The 19270-nt window shown below is 41.1% G+C and overlaps 1 protein-coding gene across 1 annotated transcript in view; it reads right to left on the bottom strand.

Annotated features, from left to right (window-relative positions):
• Positions 1–5875: 5875 nt before the first annotated feature.
• LOC110521590 (calcium-activated potassium channel subunit beta-2-like) overlaps positions 5876–19270 on the bottom strand; it is a 60887-nt gene continuing 47492 nt past the window's right edge. Inside the window, exons 4-5 of the mRNA XM_021599251.3 lie at positions 18506–18701; positions 5876–9505 (exon numbers count right to left, since the gene is read on the bottom strand). Coding sequence (XP_021454926.1) covers positions 9221–9505; positions 18506–18701 — 481 coding nt within the window. The 3' untranslated portion in view covers positions 5876–9220. The remainder of the gene's footprint in view (positions 9506–18505; positions 18702–19270) is intronic.

Raw genomic sequence — 19270 nt, 5'->3', positions numbered from 1 at the left:
CCATCAGTGACGGAGTTGACAAGCCACTGGCAGAGTAGACAACAGATTCTCAAAACAAGCATTTTTTTTGTAAAATATGTAAAATAATTAATTTGAAAATCACCAATTAAATCATAACCATACCATCAGACCTTTCAGCACTCTGACGGAGTTGACGTTATACAAAAATCTGACTGAGTTTATGTTTTTAGGTAGATGACAATATGAAGCACATTGCGTTGCATTCCATGTCTGAAATGTGCTGTATAAATAAAGCTTGATTTGATTTGACAAAGATGGCATTTTCTGCTTCATTCAAGTGGAATACACAGTAGCAATTTTGTTTTTCCTCAGTTTCTTTATGACTCTAAAACCTAACTAAATGTATCTTAATCTATCAGGCAGATGGAGTTGACAGTTTTGGTTGTGACCATTGTGATTCCAATATTGTTTGTTTAAATTTACAGACTATGAGCTGTCTTGTTGCACTACATGTAATGAGGACATTGACATTAATAAGTGGTCCTTGTGGTATAGCTGACCCTGCTCATTCCTGATTCATTTAGGATTTTAGACAAATCTGACGGAGTTGACCAAATCTCCGGACAAATTTTTTAGGAATCACAGTTTTGAGAGAAATATTCTTTACAGTCACAGAGGGTTATTGCAAGAAACTATACTGAACAAAAATGTAAACGCTACTTGTGAAGTGTTGGTCCTATGTTTCGTGAGCTGAAATAAAAGTTCCCAAGAATGTTCCATACACACAAAAAAAAGCTTATTTCTCTCAAATTGTGTACATACATTTGTTTACATCCCTGTTAGTGAGTATATCTCCTTTGCCAATATAATTCATCCACCTGAAAGGCGTGGCATATCAAGAAGCTGATTAAACAGCATGATCATTACACTGGTGCACCATGTGCTGGGGACAAAAAAAGGCCACTCTAAAACGTGCAGTTTTGTCACACAACACAATGCCACAGATGTCTCAAGTTTTGAGGGAGTGTTCCATTGTCATGCTGACTGCAGGAATGTCCACAAGAGCTGTTGCCAGAGAACTGAATGTAATTTCTCTACCAAAAGCCACCTCCAACATTGTTTTATAGAATTTGGCAGTACGTCCAACCGGCCTCACAACCACAGACCATGTGTAACCACGCCAGACCTGGACCTCCACAGGTGGCCCCCTGGTCACACCAGATACGGACTGGTTTTCTAATCCACACCCCTACCATTGGTCTCTGTGACCAACAAGATGCATATTTGTGTTCCTCATGTGAAATCCATAGATTAGGGCCTAATGAATTTACTTCAATTGACAGATTATCCTTATACAGTGGGGCAAAAAAGTATTTAGTTAGCCACCAATTGTGCAAGTTCTCCCACTTAAAAAGATGAGAGAGGCCTGTAATTTTCATCATATGTATACTTCAACTATGACAGACAAAATGAGAAAAAAAATCCAGAAAATCACATTGTAGGATTTTTAATGAATTTATTTGCAAATTATGGTGGAAAATAAGTATTTGGTCAATAACAAAAGTTTACAAAGGTCAAACGTTTTCTGTAAGTCTTCAAAGTTTTCACACACCGTTGCTGGTATTTTGGCCCATTCCTCCATGCAGATCTCCTCTAGAGCAGTGATGTTTTGGGGCTGTTGCTGGGCAACACGGACTTTCAACTCCCTCCAAAGATTTTCTATGGGGTTGAGATCTGGAGACTGGCTAGGACCTTGAAATGCTTCTTACGAAGCCACTCCTTCGTTGCCCGGGCGGTGTGTTTGGGATCATTGTCATGCTGAAAGACCCAGCCACATTTCATCTTCAATGCCCTTGCTGATGGAAGGAGGTTTTCACTCAAAACGATACATGGTTCCATTCATTCTTTCCTTTACACGGATCAGTCGTCCTGGTCCCTTTGAAGAAAAACAGCACCAAAGCATGATGTTTCCACCCTCATGCTTCACAGTAGGTATGGTGTTCTTTGGATGCAACTCAGCATTCTTTGTCCTCCAAACACGACGAGTTGAGTTTTTACCAAAAAGTTATATTTTTGTTTCATCTGACCATATGACATTCTCCCAATCTTCTTCTGGATCATCCAAATCCTCTCTAGCAAACTTCAGACGGGCCTGGACATGTACTGGCTTAAGCAGGGGAACACGTCTGGCACTGCAGGATTTGAGTCCCTGGCGGCGTAGTGTGTTACTGATGGTAGGCTTTGTTACCTTGGTCCCTGCTCTCTGCAGGTCATTCACTAGGTCCCCCCGTGTGGTTCTGGGATTTTTGCTCACCGTTCTTGTGATCATTTTGACCCCACGGGGTGAGATCTTGCGTGGAGCCCCAGATCGAGGGAGATTATCAGTGGTCTTGTATGTCTTCCATTTCCTAATAATTGCTCCCACAGTTGATTTCTTCAAACCAAGCTGCTTACCTATTGTAGATTCAGTCTTCCCAGATTGGTGCAGGTCTACAATGTTGTTTCTGGTGTCCTTTAACAGCTCTTTGGTCTTGGCCATAGTGGAGTTTGGAGTGTGACTGTTTGAGGTTGTGGACAGGTGTCTTTTATACTGATAACAAGTTCAAACAGGTGCCATTAATACAGGTAACGAGTGGAGGACAGAGGAGCCTCTTAAAAAAGTTGTTACAGGTCTGTGAGAGCCAGAAATCTTGCTTGTTTGTAGGTGACCAAATACTTATTTTCCACCATAATTTGCAAATAAATTCATTAAAAATCCTACAATGTGATTTTCTGGATTTTTTTTCTCATTTTGTCTGTCATAGTTGAAGTGTACCTGTGATGAAAATTACAGGCCTCTCTCATCTTTTTAAGTGGGAGAACTTGCACAATTGGTGGCTGACTAAATACTTTTTTGCCCCACTGTATGAACTGTAACACAGTACAATCTTTGAAATTGTTGCATGTTGCGTTTATATTTTTGTTCAGTGTAGAAGAACACCGCCTTTAACAGGTCGAATTGCAAACAAGCAAGTGTTTGACAATTGAGCTGGTTTAACGGCAGCCGAAAATAGTGCCCCCAGTGTTTGTATACATAGTCATCCATCCACCATCTAAAGAACCCTCAAACTAAAAGGCCTGCAGTCCCCGGAAATCAGGTTGGAATTTTTTATTTTATTTAACTGGGCAAGTCAGTTAAGAACAAATTATTTTTCACAATGGCAACCTACCCGGACGACGCTGTGCCAATTGTGCGCCGCCCTATGCGACTACCAATCACGGCCTAATGTGATGCAACCTAGATTCAAACCAGGGACTGCAGTGACACCTTTTGCACTAAGATGCAGTAACTAGATGGATAACCTCAGTTTCAGATACCTGGAGTTCCCAGGCAACATCCTAGTACTGTAAGATTCTCTCTTGTTCTCGCTTGTTGAAAAATGGCAGATTTATTTTTGAACATTGCTTTTGAAGTCTCCTGAGAGTTGAAATAATTCTTAAAGGGAGACTAAAAAGCCTTGATAGATGTTAGGGTATTTTCCTACTGAAGCCAATAGTGACCTCAGGAACCTGACAGAGACACAAAATGGACCACAGATGTTTTATAAGTGTCTGGGGAAAATATTTATGATTTTACCCAAACTTAAAGGTGCCAATTGGTGAGAGCAACCCTTTTGTGATATTGTCAGCGCAACATAAAAAGGAAATACATCAATTGAATGCATTTTTCGGACATTAGGACTACTGTCCTAAATGCATGTGCAGGATTCACAATCAAACCACCTACAGCATTATTTGATTATTTATATATATATCAAGGGATCTAGCTCTCGGGAACTGTTATGGCTCAGAAGTAAAGCTGACTCCTGGACAGCAGAGGGTGCCAAAGGGTCACATTCCGTCTACACTGGTCACTTGACAACACAAGAGTAATCACAGTCACAGACCTGCAAACAACTAATGGTGATAGGTGTGACCTCTGGACTAGTTGACCTCCATGATGAAATCGGGGCGGTGACTGTGTCTCTGTCTCTGTTCGTACGTTTGCACGTACGTACGTTAGTTAGTCACACGCGATATCTCAGACAGCATTAGCTCGATTTTGACAAAACTTAGTTGAATGATGCATCTTGCCCTAGAGATCCGGCATTTACAAAATTACACTGATTGGCCCAAGGGGGGTGCTATAGTAATCAACTGTACGTAAGTTGGCCACACGCGATATCTTAACCACTGGCCCGATTTCGACAAAACTTGGGTGAATGATGAGTCTTGCCATAGAGATCTGTCATTTACAAAATTACACTGATTGGTCCAAGGGGGGCGCTGCATCTTTCATGGTGAGCTACATACATCTTTACTGTTGCCTTTTTTGATCATGGTTAGTGATACATTTAGCAGTCATACGAGACAGCACTTACTTACCAAGCTGTCACCAAGCTCTCTCTCTCTTGCAAGACTGATTGGATAGGTTGTGTGTCCTTTTTGTGTGTCCTTTTTCTTTCACTTTTTTCTTTCTTATTTCTATTTTCATGTGGAAGGTTAAACATTGTTATTGTCCTCCACAATGAAATCGGAGGGGAGCTATGGATCTGTCCATTCGTCCATTAGTCACACCATAAAGATCCTGCATTTAGCTGTGGACTCCGAAGGTAGCCTAGCAGAAACGAGCATAGGGCCAGTAACCGAAAGGTCGCTGGTTTGAATCCATGAGCCGACTAGGTGAAAAGTATGTTGATGTGCCCTTGAGCAAGGCACTTAACTCTAGTTGCTCTGGATATGAGTGTCTGCTAAATGACTAAAATCTGTTGGTCACCAAGGGAAAGGGGCAAAGTGGTTTCTGTAAAAAACATATACCCTTATTAAGAGCTGAAAACAGCAGGCACTAAGTGCTCTTTATCCAAGTGACATGTGGGCTGTTTACATTGGTTAAGGTGAGCAGGCTGGTTCAATGACCACTGCTCAGTTTTTGTTCTCCATAGTTGTGAAATACCCTCCCTTGACCCCATGTCCCTTCGGCGTCCTCCTTCCACCACTGTTTTCAGATACAGTATGATAGAGAAGTAGTCATTACTCATTCATATGTTTGAATCACAGAATTTAGCCAAAAAGCCAATTTGGGGCTACTTATTGGAGACTTTTATGTTACTCCATATTCATAGTGAGATGTAAGAAATGTTAAGTATAGTGCCAAATATATCAATAGCATCCTCTGACTCTCACTCTCTTCTGAGCTACTATGTAACTGACAGAGCTAAGTTAAGTACAATTTAAAGGAAATATCTTCATTTTGTAAAGTAGATATCTTCCTGTCATTTACTTTTTGATCAATAGTATAAAATGTGGTCTATGTGACTGCATTGGTTTGAATAGTGTCTCATTTCACACTATAATCCCCACAGCAGTCTGGGTGTCAGCAGCACTGGCTACCTTGTGACTAATAGTGCCTCGTCTCTAATGGAATGGGGAAAGAATGAAATGACATGGCCATTGTACCATTCTCTCACTCGCACAAGAAGTGGGAACGCATCACCGTCTGCATCAGCCAGGGCATTTATCCACTGTCAATGACAAACACCCACACTTTCTCAAACCACCAAGCACTCGGACTGCACTTCCCTTTTTTAATCATTCCTATTAAAATCACTACACTGGAAATTGTACACTGGAAATTGTTCAATGAAAGGAAGATTTCCGAGGACCTATTTGTGAGGGATTGCTGTCGCCAGAGCTGGGTCCAGCCACCCGTGGAAGGCACGTACAGGCCCAGTGACTGATTACTCTCCAACTACAGATTCATCACAGCCAGTCAGTATACTTTAAATAAGGTGCCCTTTGAAGACACTATTCAGGTACCATTCCCAGCAAATCCATCTGTCCGCGATGGTAAAATCAACTGGTCTGTCTGGAAATACTGTTGAGCTGAGGAGAGAGTAAATTAAGAGTTTATTTCCAAAATGCTACAGTACAGTGCTTGACAGGAGCTTATCAGAGCTGAGTACCGGCACCTCAAATGTCCTACTGCTTGTGCATTTGTGTTTTTTTTAATCATAAATGATTGCTTAAGGGTACCTTCATGTGTTTGTAAAATGTTATTGTTATCAGATTTTTATTAATAGATTTTAGATGTGTATGAAATTGTGTTTTTTGCAAACTGCTCTATATCCATTGTTTAGCTGGAATGGAATGCTCGTATCTTGTATATCTGACTGTGATACACTATGTGGTTGTCTAACCTAGCTATCTTAAGATGAATGCACTTACTATAAGTCACGCTGGATAAGAGCATCTGCTAAATCACAAATAGTTTGACATACAGATCTCATACTACTGTATATAATTATTTAGTATTTTGTTTATATATTGATGTCACAAATGTGTACAGTTCTTCATTAAAAATGTAATTATTTGTTACATTTCACTGTGTAAATCCTAGCAGTACTACTTATTTCTCAGAGTAAGGCGGATATATGGCATTTTGCAAAGAAAACATGATTATTTGTCTCTCTGAAATGAAACCATCAAGTGATACATTTTAAACAACTACACCTCTGTCATTGGACAACCCCAAACTATGATTAGATAGTAAAAAAAAAACACCCCAATCTCTTTTACAATTTCTTTAAACAACAAAAGCTAATGGAAATGGATATACAGCATTTTGTAATGAAACTCTTCGAATCCCAAGGACTGTGCTGTACAGTAGACTGTAGGATTAATGGAGGACAGACATGAGTTGTTCACCCACACACTCTATCAATCATAAAGTAAAGCAGTATACCAATACATTTGACTTGGTTTCACAGTTAACAGACTACTCTTATACTAAGGCTCAGTTTTTTTGTGGATTTCTTGAGCCTTTTAACTACTTTGACCAACCCAATGATCACTAAATACAAACCAGGGATGTTCTGTAATTGCGGAGTTTGTCTTTAAATGTATGAATGCAAGACAAAATTGCATTTACAATTGGTTTGTATCGATTGATAAGTAAGCAACAGTCAATAATGTAACAATTATAGTCAGGGATAAACTGCTGATGACCACATAAGATGACAGTGACAGCAAAATAATATTAACAAACAGTAATAATAGTGATCATGGAACCAATAATGAAATATTGTCAATATTTACCCAGTTTGGTCTGAATGTGTGCAATCATCATTCTGTAAATATTTGTGGTAAAACGTGCCATGACTTATTTCCATCATCGATTTGTGCTTCTTCTCAAATAAATGTGTGCGCCTGGTTGCATAAAACATCTTATGTGTTTCCCTTAAGGCTTTCCCTTATTAAGTAATAATTTCCACTTACCTAAGGGAATTCTATAAGGGCGCTGCATAGAGCACCTCAAACATTTCCCTTAGGTAAAGGCATACTGAAGGGGGTTTACTGTAGTTTGAAGGCATGTTCGGCAGTAATAGTCTCTGGTTACCATGGAGATGACCTGATTCACTGTCTGAATGTGATCTCTTGTCAAATAAATCACATTTTTTGGGGGAGATCGCAAAATAGAACTTCTACATTCAACAGAGGAGAAACCAATTGATTCAGAAGATAAAACACATTTCTTGCTGTTACTTTTTTCTCAACTTGTTACTTATTACTTTCTAGTACCTCAAGTTAATGCACTTAGTAGGTAGCCAGGTAGCTTTATAGCCATGGATTGTGCACCTTCCATTGTTTAGCTATGTAGCTAGCTGTACACCAAGCTTGCTGGTTGATATTTTCCTTTTGCAACCAGGGCAACTGACTTAAAGGTAAGGAATTTACTTAAGGTGTTTTATATAAAACATCTTAAGAGTTTCCTTAAAGGAATAATTTTTCCTTACGTAAGGGAATTGTTTAAGGGCGTTTAACTAGGCAAGTCAGTTAAGAACTAATTCTTATTTTCAATGACGACCTAGGAACAGTGGGTTAACTGCCTGTTCAGGGGCAGAATGACAGATTTGCACCTTGTCAGCTCGGGAATTCAAACTTGCAACCTTTCGGTTACTAGTCCAACACTCTAATCACTAGGCTACCCTGCCGCCTGGCAGTGCCCCTCAAATATTTTATTAGTTAAAGAAATACTTAAAGGGGTTCTATGGTAGTTTGAAGGCATGTATGGCAGAAAGAGTATCTTGTTACCATGGAGACAGCCTGTTTCAGAGAATAAATGCTGGTCAAAGAGATGCTTTGATTTTGTGAGAAAGCAAAATATAACCTCTACAATCAAGACAGGACAACCAAATGGCTTCAGAAGATAATAAACCGCATTTCTTGTAGATACTTTTTTCTCAACTTGTTTTTATTGCTTTATAGTTTAAAGTTAAGGCAGCTTTAAAGAAAAAGATGAGGGGGAAATTAACTTAAGGTGTTTTATGCAGCCACGCCCAGGCACTGAAAATGCAGTTTGCCTCAGTATATCTATCCATTTCAGAGAAGGTCCTGTAGAATTCCTGTCTGAAATGCTGAGTAATCTATCACAGTCTTAGGGCCAGAAATTAAGGCATTTTGTATTGAACAGTTGCCCTGGGAAGTTGCATTGTACTTCAATCTAATCATCCTAGTGACTAAGACCTATTGTGATATGTAATTACTGCTACACCATATTGCAAGGAAGTGTTTATCCCAAACTATTAGCTTGGAATGGAGTCTCTACAGACCCAGGGTTACAGCATAGATAGTCAACACCTCGTTTAGGGGTGTCACCCCCAGCCGCCTGTAGTTGTGTAACCCTCCACCCAATACCAGTAACACAAGGAGCCAAGTTTAGATCAGTATTCTGGACAATGCTTCAACATAGTTGTCTCGGTCAAACCCTCTTGGCATCACTGCCTTGTCGTCACAGTGTGAATGGATCATCAATGCTGTCTAGGGGTTCAAGGGCAGATTAGGTCAAGTGTTGGCCACTTCTTTCAAGCCATCACTTTGTATGATTGTGCCACTTATGGAGGTGCAGAAAAGTGATCCCAGGAAAAATCATTGTGCCCCAAAGTCATTGACTTTCACCTGCCATGACACAGCTGCCGGGAGCCCATATCAGTCTTATTGATTTCCTCAGAAGGCCCAGAGGAATCATGTGGGGCATATAAGCCCCCAGATCCCCTGTTGCTCAGCTCTCATACACAAGTCTTTAGCGCAAATGGAATATAAAGAGCTTCCTTAAGGTTCCTAGGCTGCGTATGAAAACCAGGACCTTGTGCTGCTACTGTAGAATATCCCTTGGCCCCTGTAGCCTGGCCCCTGTCCCCTGGCCTTGTAGCCTGGCACCTGTCCCCTGTCGCTGGACTTACTCTCACCTTTTGATCCTGCCCACCTGTTCACACATGATGGACAGGTACTGGGTGAGCTTCACCATGGCGATGATGATGGTTCCACCAATGAGGGTGCAGGTTGGCCAAAAGAGTGAGTGGAACACTGCCAATCGTCCATAGATGCGTGTCAGTAGAGCACTGTCCTGCTGTTCACCTGGGTCCATGTAACACAGCACCTGCTGCTGTGTTTTCAGACGCTCCAAGATTTTCATGACTACAGTGTGGATCGCATTGAAGTCCTTCTGGCATTTGGGCACATAGAAGCACTAAGAGAACAAAGACATATTTATTATGAATACAGTGGGTTAACTGCTTGTCTTGGATGAGTTGAATTGAAATGTAACCTCTAGAATTTGTTGTCAGCTGCAAGTTTTTCACCTCTCACCTCAAGTAATGTATTGAGGTGGAGTCGTCTGAAGTTAATTAGAGCTCGAGGCACTTCCGTTTCCAGTGTTTTTATCTGGGTGCATTGTGATAAACTATTTATTTTTAGCGAATTAGGTTGGATTAAACCATATTGTTTTCTCATTGTTACAGGGCAATTCCACGATAACAGAGGGATGCTGAGAATCAGATCACAGTTAATAAAATGTTGTTTTATTTTATTTTTCACTTTAAAATGTATGTCGAACAAAAACCAATGATTGCAAAGTTAAACAAACAATACCAATGCACAAGGACTAAGAGTTAGGCACACCACATCATTTCAACGTGAAAATGTGGGTAATATTATTCACCCACTCAAAAAGACAGCCAGAGGTTTGTTGAATTCACAATGTGTTGTCACTGCTTTCAAGCACCTAAAAGCATAACCAAGTTCCAATAGAAAAACAATGTCTGATGTTGGTTTAGTTGTCATCTAAATGTGTTTTCTGCACGCTTCCAACAATTTTAAAGCACAACAAAGTTCAAATGGTAATACAATGTCAGATATTTTGTGTTTAAACAAGTTCATGTATTATCACCGTGCACTATCACGCCCTGATCTGTTTCACCTGTCTTTGTGCTTGTCTCCACCCCCCCTTCAGGTGTCGCCCAACTTCCCCACTGAGTATTTCTACCTGTGTTTTCTGTCTGTCTGTGCCAGTTCGTCAGGTTTGTTCAAGTTTTTTTCTCTCTCGTTTTTTTCCCACCTTTATTTAACCAGGTAGGCTAATTGAGAACAAGTTCTCATTTACAACTGCGACCTGGCAAGATAAATCAAAGCAGTGCGACACAAACAACAACACAGAGTTATACATGGAATAAACAAACATACAGTCAATAACACAATAGAAAAAAAGTCTATATGCAGTGTGTGCAAATGAGGTAAGATAAGGAAGGTAAGGCAATAAACAGGCCATAGTGGCGAAATAATTACAATTTAGCAATTAAACACTGGAGTGATAGATGTGCAGAAGATGAATGTGCAAGTAGAGATACTGGGGTGCAAAGGAGCAAAACAAATAGAATAAATAAATAAAACTATGGGGAAGAGGTAGTTGGATGGGCTATTTACAGATGGGCTACGTACAGGTGCAGTGATCTGTGAGCTGCTCTGACAGCTGGTGCTTAAAGTTAGTGAGGGAGATATGAGTCTCCAGCTTCAGTGATTTTTGCAATTCGTTCCAGTCATTGGCAGCAGAGAACTGGAAGGAAAGGCGGCCAAAGGAGGAATTGGCTTTGGGGGTGACCAGTGAAATATACCTGCTGGAGCGCGTGCAACAGGTGGGTGCTGCTATGGTGACCAGTGAGCTGAGATAAGGCGGGGCTTTACCTAGAAAAATACTTATAGATGACCCGGAGCCAGTGGGTTTGGCAACGAATATGAAGCGAGGGCCAGCCAACAAGAGCACACAGGTCGCAGTGGTGGGTAGTATATGGGCAATGGTGACAAAACAGATGGCACTGTGATAGACTGCATCCAATTTGCTGAGTAGAGTGTTGGAGGCTATTTTGTAAACGACATCGCCGAAGTCAAGGATTGGTAAGATAGTCAGTTTTACGAGGGTATGTTAAAGGAGCATGAGTGAAGGATGCTTTGTTGCGAAATCGGAGGCCAATTCTAGATTTAATTTAGGATTGGAGATGCTTAATGTGAGTCTGGAAGGAGAGTTTACAGTCTGACCAGACATCTAGGTATTTGTAGTTGTCCACATATTCTAAGTCAGAACCGTCCAGAGTAGTCTTGCTGTACAGGCGGGCAGGTACGGTTGAAGAGCATGCATTTAGTTTTACTTGCATTTAAGAGCATTTGGAGGCCATGGAAGGAGAGTTGTATGGCATTGAAGCTCGTCTGGAGGTTAGTTAATACAGTGTCCAAAGAAGGGCCAGAAGTATACAGAATGGTGTTGTCTGTGTAGAGGTGGATCAGAGAATCACCAGCAGCAAGAGCGACATCATAGATGTATACAGAATTGAACCCTGTGGCACCCCATAGAGACTGCCAGAGATTTTGTTGTCCTGAAGCCATTTTGCCACAACGTTGGAAGTATGCTTGGAGTCATTGTCCATTTGGAAGACCAATTTGCGACCAAGCTTTAACTTTTTAACTGATGTCTTCAGATGTTGCTTCAATATATCCACATAATTTCCCTCTTCATGATGCCGTCTATTTTGTAAAGTGCACCAGTCCCTCCTGCAGCAAAACACCCCCACAACATGATGCTGCCACCCCCACAACATGATGCTGCCACCCCTGTGCTTCACGGCTGGGATGGTGTTCTACGACTTGCAAGCCTCCCTCTTTTTCCTCCAAACATAATGATGGTCGTTATGGCCAAACAGTTAAATTTTTGTTTCATCAGAGCAGAGGACATTTCTCCAAAAGGTACGATCTTTGTCCCCATGTGCAGTTGCAAACCATAGTCTGGCTTTTTAATGGCGGTTTTGGAGCAGTGGCTTCTTCCTTGCTGAGCGACCTTTCAAATTATGTCGATATAGGACTCGTTTTACTGTGGATTTAGATACTTTTGTACCTGCTTCCTCCAGAATCTTCACAAGGTCCTTTGCTGTTGTTCTAGGATTGATTTGCACTGAAATTGTGAAACAGTGAATTACAAGTGACATAATCTGTCTGTAAACAATTTTTGGAAAAATTACTTGTGTCATACACAAAGTAGATGTCCTAACCGACTTGCCAAAACTATAGTTTGTTAACAAGAAAAGGGGTTGCCAGGTGGAAAGCATGGCCAGCTGTAGAAAAATGCTTATTGAAATGATCAATTATCGTGGATTTATCGGTAGTGACTGTGCTTCCTAGCCTCAGTGCAGTGGGCAGCTAGGAGGAGGTGCTCTTATTCTCCATGGACTTTACAGTGTCCCAGAACTTTTTTGAGTTTATGCAAATTTCAGTTTGAAAAAGCTAGCCTGTGCTTTCCTAACTGCCTGTGTATATTGGTTCCTAACTTCCCCTTGCATATCGTGGGGGCTATTCGATGCTAGTGCAGTACGCCACAGGATGTTTTTGTGCTGGTCAAGGGCAGTCAGGTTTGGAGTGAACCAAGGGTTATATCTGCTCCTGATTCTGCATTTTTTGAATGGGGCATTTTTATTTAAGATGGTGAGGTAAGGACTTTTAAAGAATAACCAGGAATCTTCTACTGATGGAATGAGGTCAATATCCCTCCAGGATACCCGGGCCAGGTCAATTAGAAAGGCCTGCTCGCTGAAGTGTTTTAGGGAGCGTTTGACAGTGATGAGGGGTGGTCGTTTGACCGCAGACCCATTATGGACGTAGGAAATTAGGCAGTGATCGCTGAGATCCTGGTTGAATACAGCAGAGGTGTATTTGGAGGGCAGGTTGGTTAGGATGATATCTATGAGGGTGCACGTGTTTACGAATTTGGGGTTGTACCTGGTAGGTTCATTGATAATTTGTGTGAGATGAAGGGCATCAAGCTTAGATTGTCAACCAGCATTTTGTCTCCTCGCCTGCTTTTCCCCAGTCTCTCTTTTTCCTCGTCCTCCTGGTTTTGACCCTTGCCTGTCCTTACTCCGAGCCTGCCTGCCATCCTGTGCCTTTGCCCCTTCTCTGGATTACCGACCTCTGGTTTACCTGACCCTGGGCCTGCCTGCTGTCCTGTACCTTGGCCCCACTACTCTGGATTATCGACCCCTGCCTGCCTTGACCTGTCGTTTGCCTGCTCCTGTTGTTGCAATAAACATTGTTACTTCAACACAGTATACACAGAGATGGCCGCCTCGCTTCGCGTTCCTAGGAAACTATGCAGTTTTTTGTTTTTTTACGTGTTATTTCTTACATTGGTACCCCAGGTCATCTTAGGTTTCATTACATACAGTCGAGAAGAACTACTGAACATAAGAGCAGCGTTAACTCACCATCAGTACGACCAAGAATATGACTTTCGCGAAGCGGATCCTGTGTTCTGCCTTTCACCCAGGACAACGGAATGGATCCCAGCCTGCGACCCAAAACAAAGACGTCGTAAAAGAGGGAAACGAAGCGGTCTTCTGGTCAGACTCCGGAGACGGGCACATCGTGCACTACTCCCTAGAATTTTTCTCGCCAATGTCCAGTCTCTTGACAACAAGGTTGATGAAATCCGAGCAAGGGTAGCATTCCAGAGGGACATCAGAGACTGTAACGTTCTTTGCTTCACGGAAACATGGCTCACTGGAGAGACGCTATCGGAGTCGGTGCAGCCAACTGGTTTCTCCACGTATCGCGCAGACAGAAACAAACATCTTTCTGGTAAGAAGAGGGGCGGGGGCGTATGCTTCATGGTTAACGTGACGTGGTGTGATCATAACAACATACAGGTACTCAAGTCCTTCTGTTCACCTGATTTAGAATTCCTCACAATCAAATGTTGACCGCATTATCTACCAAGGGAATTCTCTTCGATTATAGCCGTATATATTCCCCCCCAAGCAGACACATCGATGGCTCTGAACTAACTTTATTTGACTCTTTGCAAACTGGAATCCATTTATCCGGAGGCTGCATTCATTGTAGCTGGGGATTTTAACAAGGCTAATCTGAAAACAAGACTCCCTAAATTTTATCAGCATATCGATTGCGCAACCAGGGCTGGAAAAACCTTGGATCACTGCTATTCTAACTTCCGCGACGCATATAAGGCCCTGCCCCGTCCTCCTTTCGGAAAAGCTGACCACGACTCCATTTTGTTCAAACTAAAACAAGAAGCTCCCACGCTGAGGTCTGTTCAACGCTGGTCTGACCAATCTGATTCCACACTCCAAGACTGCTTCCATCACGTGGACTGGGATATGTTTCGTATTGCGTCAGACAACAACATTGACGAATACGCTGATTCGGTGAGCGAGTTCATTAGAACGTGCGTTGAAGATGTTGTTCCCATAGCAACGATTAAAACATTCCCAAACCAGAAACCGTGGATTGATGGCAGCATTCGCGTGAAACTGAAAGCCCGAACCACTGCTTTTAATCAGGGCAAGGTGACCGGAAACATGACCGAATACAAACAGTGTAACTATTCCCTCCGCAAGGCAATCAAACAAGCTAAGCGTCAGTATAGAGACAAAGTAGAATCTCAATTCAACGGCTCAGACACAAGAGGTATGTGGCAGGGTCTACAGTCAATCACGGATTACAAAAAGAAAACCAGCCCCGTCACGGACCAGGATGTCTTGCTCCCATGCAGACTAAATAACTTTTTTGCCCGCTTTGAGGACAATACAGTGCCACTGACACGGCCCGCAACTAAAACATGCGGACTCTCCTTCACTGCAGCCGACGTGAGGAAAACATTTAAACGTGTCAACCCTCGCAAGGCTGCAGGCCCAGACGGCATCCCCAGCCGCGCCCTCAGAGCATGCGCAGACCAGCTGGCTGGTGTGTTTACGGACATATTCAATCAATCCCTATCCCAGTCTGTTGTTCCCACATGCTTCAAGAGGGCCACCATTGTTCCTGTTCCCAAGAAAGCTAAGGTAACTGAGCTAAACGACTACCCCGTAGCACTCACTTCCGTCACCATGAAGTGCTTTGAGAGACTAGTCAAGGACCATATCACCTCCACCCTACCTGACACCCTAGACCCACTCCCACTCCAATTCCACAGCCACTTTAATAATGGGAATTGATGGGAAATTATGTAAAATATATCACTAGCCACTTTAAACAATGCTACCTAATATAATGTTTACATACCCTACATTATTCATCTCATATGTATATGTATATACTGTACTCTATATCATCTACTGCATCTTTATGTAATACATGTATCACTAGCCACTTTAACTATGCCACTTTGTTTATACTCATCTCATATGTATATACTGCACTCAATACCATCTACTGTATCTTGCCTATGCCGCTCTGTACCATCACTCATTCATATATCTTTATGTACATATTCTTTATCCCCTTACACTTGTGTATAAGGTAGTAGTTTTGGAATTGTTAGCTAGATTACTTGTTGGTTATTACTGCATTGTCGGAACTAGAAGCACAAGCATTTCGCTACACTCGCATTAACATCTGCTAACCATGTGTATGTGACAAATAAAATTTGATTTGATTTTTGATTTGAAACCTGATAGTGGTCCATCTAATAGCACAACCAAATAACCTGGATAGCAGTTGAGATTACATTAAAACAGGGGTGTCAAACTAATTCTATAGAGGGCCTAGTGTCTGCAATTATAGCAATTATGAAGATCTCCACAGACCTGTGACCTTTGCATGCTATCTTGAACATGCACATTTCTATGATTACTTAATAAGAAAACATTTATAGTTACAGTAGGCTAACCTCAAAATGTAGCCATGGATGTGTTACTCATTTTAAGGTTGAATAAATATTGTTACATTAGTTTGTAAGACAAAGTACATTGCTTAAATTTAAGGTTATTACAAAATAAATAATGAATTGTATTTGGTTGACAACGCAACCAAATATCAATATTTGGAGGATATCTAATGCCTGGATAGTTTCAACTGAGTCACTGGCTTAATCCTATTCTTTTATTTTTGGTTTAGTTGGAGACAGTGTCACCAGCAAGCACCACCACACCATCACACCTCCTCCATGCTCCAAAAATCTCAAATCTGTACTCATCAGACCAAAGGACAGATTTCCTACCGGTCTAATGTACATTGCTAATTTTTCTTGTCCCAATCAAGTCACTTCTTCTTATTGGTGTCCTTTAGTAGTGGTTTCTTTGCAGCAATTCGAACATGAAGGCCTGATTGACAGTCTCCTCTGAACAGTTGATGTTGAGATGTGCCTGTTACTTGAAGCATTTATTTGGGCTGCAATCTGAGGTGCAGTTAACTCTAATGAACTTATCCTCTGCAGCAGAGGTAACTCTGAGTCTTCCTTTCCTGTGGCGGTCCTCATGAGAGCCAGTTTCATCATAGCGCTTGGTGGTTTTTGTGACTGCATTTGAAGAATTTTTCAAAGTTCTTGAAATGTTCTGGATTGACTGATCTTCATGTCTTAAAGTAATGGTGGACTGTTTTTTCTCTTTGCTTATTCAAGCTGTCCTTGCCATAATATGGACTTTGTATTTGACCCCATACCTTGTCACAACACAATTAATTGGCTCAAACACATCTACAATGTAGAAAATAGTAAAGATAAAGAAAAACGCTTGAATGAGTAGCTGTGTCCAAACTTTTGACTGGTACTGTGTGTCTCATCTTTCCATAGAGTGGTCATAATACTTTGTAGGCCAAACCGTTCAGACGCTACAGGTGATTTTGTGTGAATTTCGGGATGTATCATGGTCTGACAAACACTGCTCTAGCTCTGTCACCTTTTACCGCAGATGTGGAAGTATGATATAAGCGAATGTGGTTGATTGAGACACATCCCAAGCAAAACCAGATATCTCTATTTTAAACTGACGGATGAATATGGGTATTTTTGTATTATGCTAATTAGATTTAGGGGGCGCGGACATCGACCTTAGGGGGTTATAACTTAGATTTTTGTTTGAGATGGAGACGTGAATCCAACATATTAATGATTAACTTGAAGATTAGATTTGAAATCAACCAAAGTTCAGAAACCCTAAGCCGACATGTGTTGTCTACTTTTAGTTGAACCCTAGGTTGAATTGAAACAATAGTTGATGATGACGTGGAAATGCTACACAGTGTATTCGGAAAGTATTCAGACCGATTTCAAAAATGTCTAAAAAACTGTTTTTGCTTTGTCATTGTGGGGTATTGTGCATAGATTGATGAGGGGGAAAAAAAACAATTTAATCAATTTTAGAAAAAGGCTGTAACGTAACAAAATGTGACAAAAGTCAAGGTGTCTGAATACTTTCCAAATGCACTGTATAGTCCTAAATAGTATTATTGATGATATACATGACTTATAAAGTATGGTAACATTTTATTTGCTTTGGTAAGCCTAACCTTTGGAATGACTTCGATAGCAACACGGTGAATATATTTATTTATGAAGAGATCTTTCAACAATTATTCTCATGGTAGCACATCGGTATTAGTCAGTGACAAATATCAAAGCTAAGCAGGACTGGGCATAGTTAAAACCCAGGATGGGACACCAAATTAATAGCTGTAGATAGATCAGTTCACCAGTAAGAGGTGCTCCCCAACTATAATTGTTTTTCTGATAGTGGATATAAAGTTTCAAACGTACAAATTCAACATATTTTATGCCAGGTTTGCCTATGTTGAAAATTGATCACAGTGATGACATAATCCTGTGCTTTACATTTCAGCCTCAAAACAAGATTTGCTAACTTTTTTTTAATCAAATGTATTTTCCATGTAAATTCCACGTCACAATACGCTGACAAATTATGTTGAAACAACATTGATTAAACCAATTTGTGCCTAGTGGGGATGCAAAGTTTGGTAACAGAATAACGGTTTGTGCTGTTGGTGCCTCCATTCTGTTACCAAACGTCGCATCTGCCCTGCTCTCCAAGTAAATGTGTTTTATACAATTTTCTGGGGAAATTGTTCAAAGTAGTCCTTGTGCATAGAGTTGTATGGTTTGTTTAACTTTGCAATCATTGGTTTTTGTTAGACATTTTAAGGTAAAAAAATTGGAGTCTCAGCATCACTCTGTTAGTGTGGAACTGCCCTACATTAAATTAATTACATGGTAAATATATATTTCATAGTTGTGCTTATATACCGTTTTGTATTGAATCATTTGATTGCACATTGCTACCACATCATTTGTTAGTAAAGATCAGTAAAAACCAGGTGTATATTACTGTAGCTGAAGGAAGATAATGAAATATAGGATAACTGTTGGACATGTTACATTTAGGCATGTCCTCTGTCTCACCTCTGGGTTGGTGTCCTGTGCCTCCTCATTGTGGGAGAGTCGTACAACCTTTCCGGATGTGTTGAGACTGACAAACACCTGTAGGCACGGGTACTTGGAGCTTTTCCAGCACTCGGAGCCGCAGCTGTAGGTACAGTTAATCTCCGCCACGATGGTGGAGTTGAGCACAGTGCAGCCGGATTCCTCCGTCCACACACTACATGGCATGGGGGTGGGGAGTGTAGGGTAGGGAGCAAAATTAAAGAGTTACTAACCTGTGTATAGCTCTACCCTGGTGCGCTCTGACATATGGCTGTCTGGATGCCACACGAGTAAGTTCAACATCAACAACAACTGTATCCAACGACACAACACCCATGACTAACAATGAATTAAATGAAAAAGGGAGAAGTTGTAGGAATGTTCAGGATACCACATGATATGAAGCAGACTGAATCAGTTGAGTAGTAGAAATGGGAGAAAAGATCGACAACACTAGCAAATAGCAGATTATGGTGATTATCTCCAGCTGAATTCCAACGTTTGTTCACTTCACCGGTGTATCTTAACCTCTTGAATAGCCCAGCATGCTTTATAGTCTACATACTGATATTTGGAAATGAATCTTAGATCTAGGGAAAAGTAATATTCTGAATAACTTGCTTTTCAATTTCTCTTTAAGGATAAATGTTGCACTACTTTTTCACTTAATCCAAATAGAAAAGGAACGACTTGAGGTGAAATTAAATAAAAAATTGCAGCACACTCTGTGGTTTGGAATGACGT

Source organism: Oncorhynchus mykiss, chromosome 4 (assembly GCF_057628025.1).
Source record: "Oncorhynchus mykiss isolate SJ-2025 chromosome 4, ASM5762802v1, whole genome shotgun sequence".
Lineage (NCBI taxonomy): Eukaryota > Metazoa > Chordata > Actinopteri > Salmoniformes > Salmonidae > Oncorhynchus > Oncorhynchus mykiss.
The sequence above is the reverse complement of the archived record's forward strand: the minus strand, read 5'-3'. Positions and strand labels throughout refer to the sequence as shown.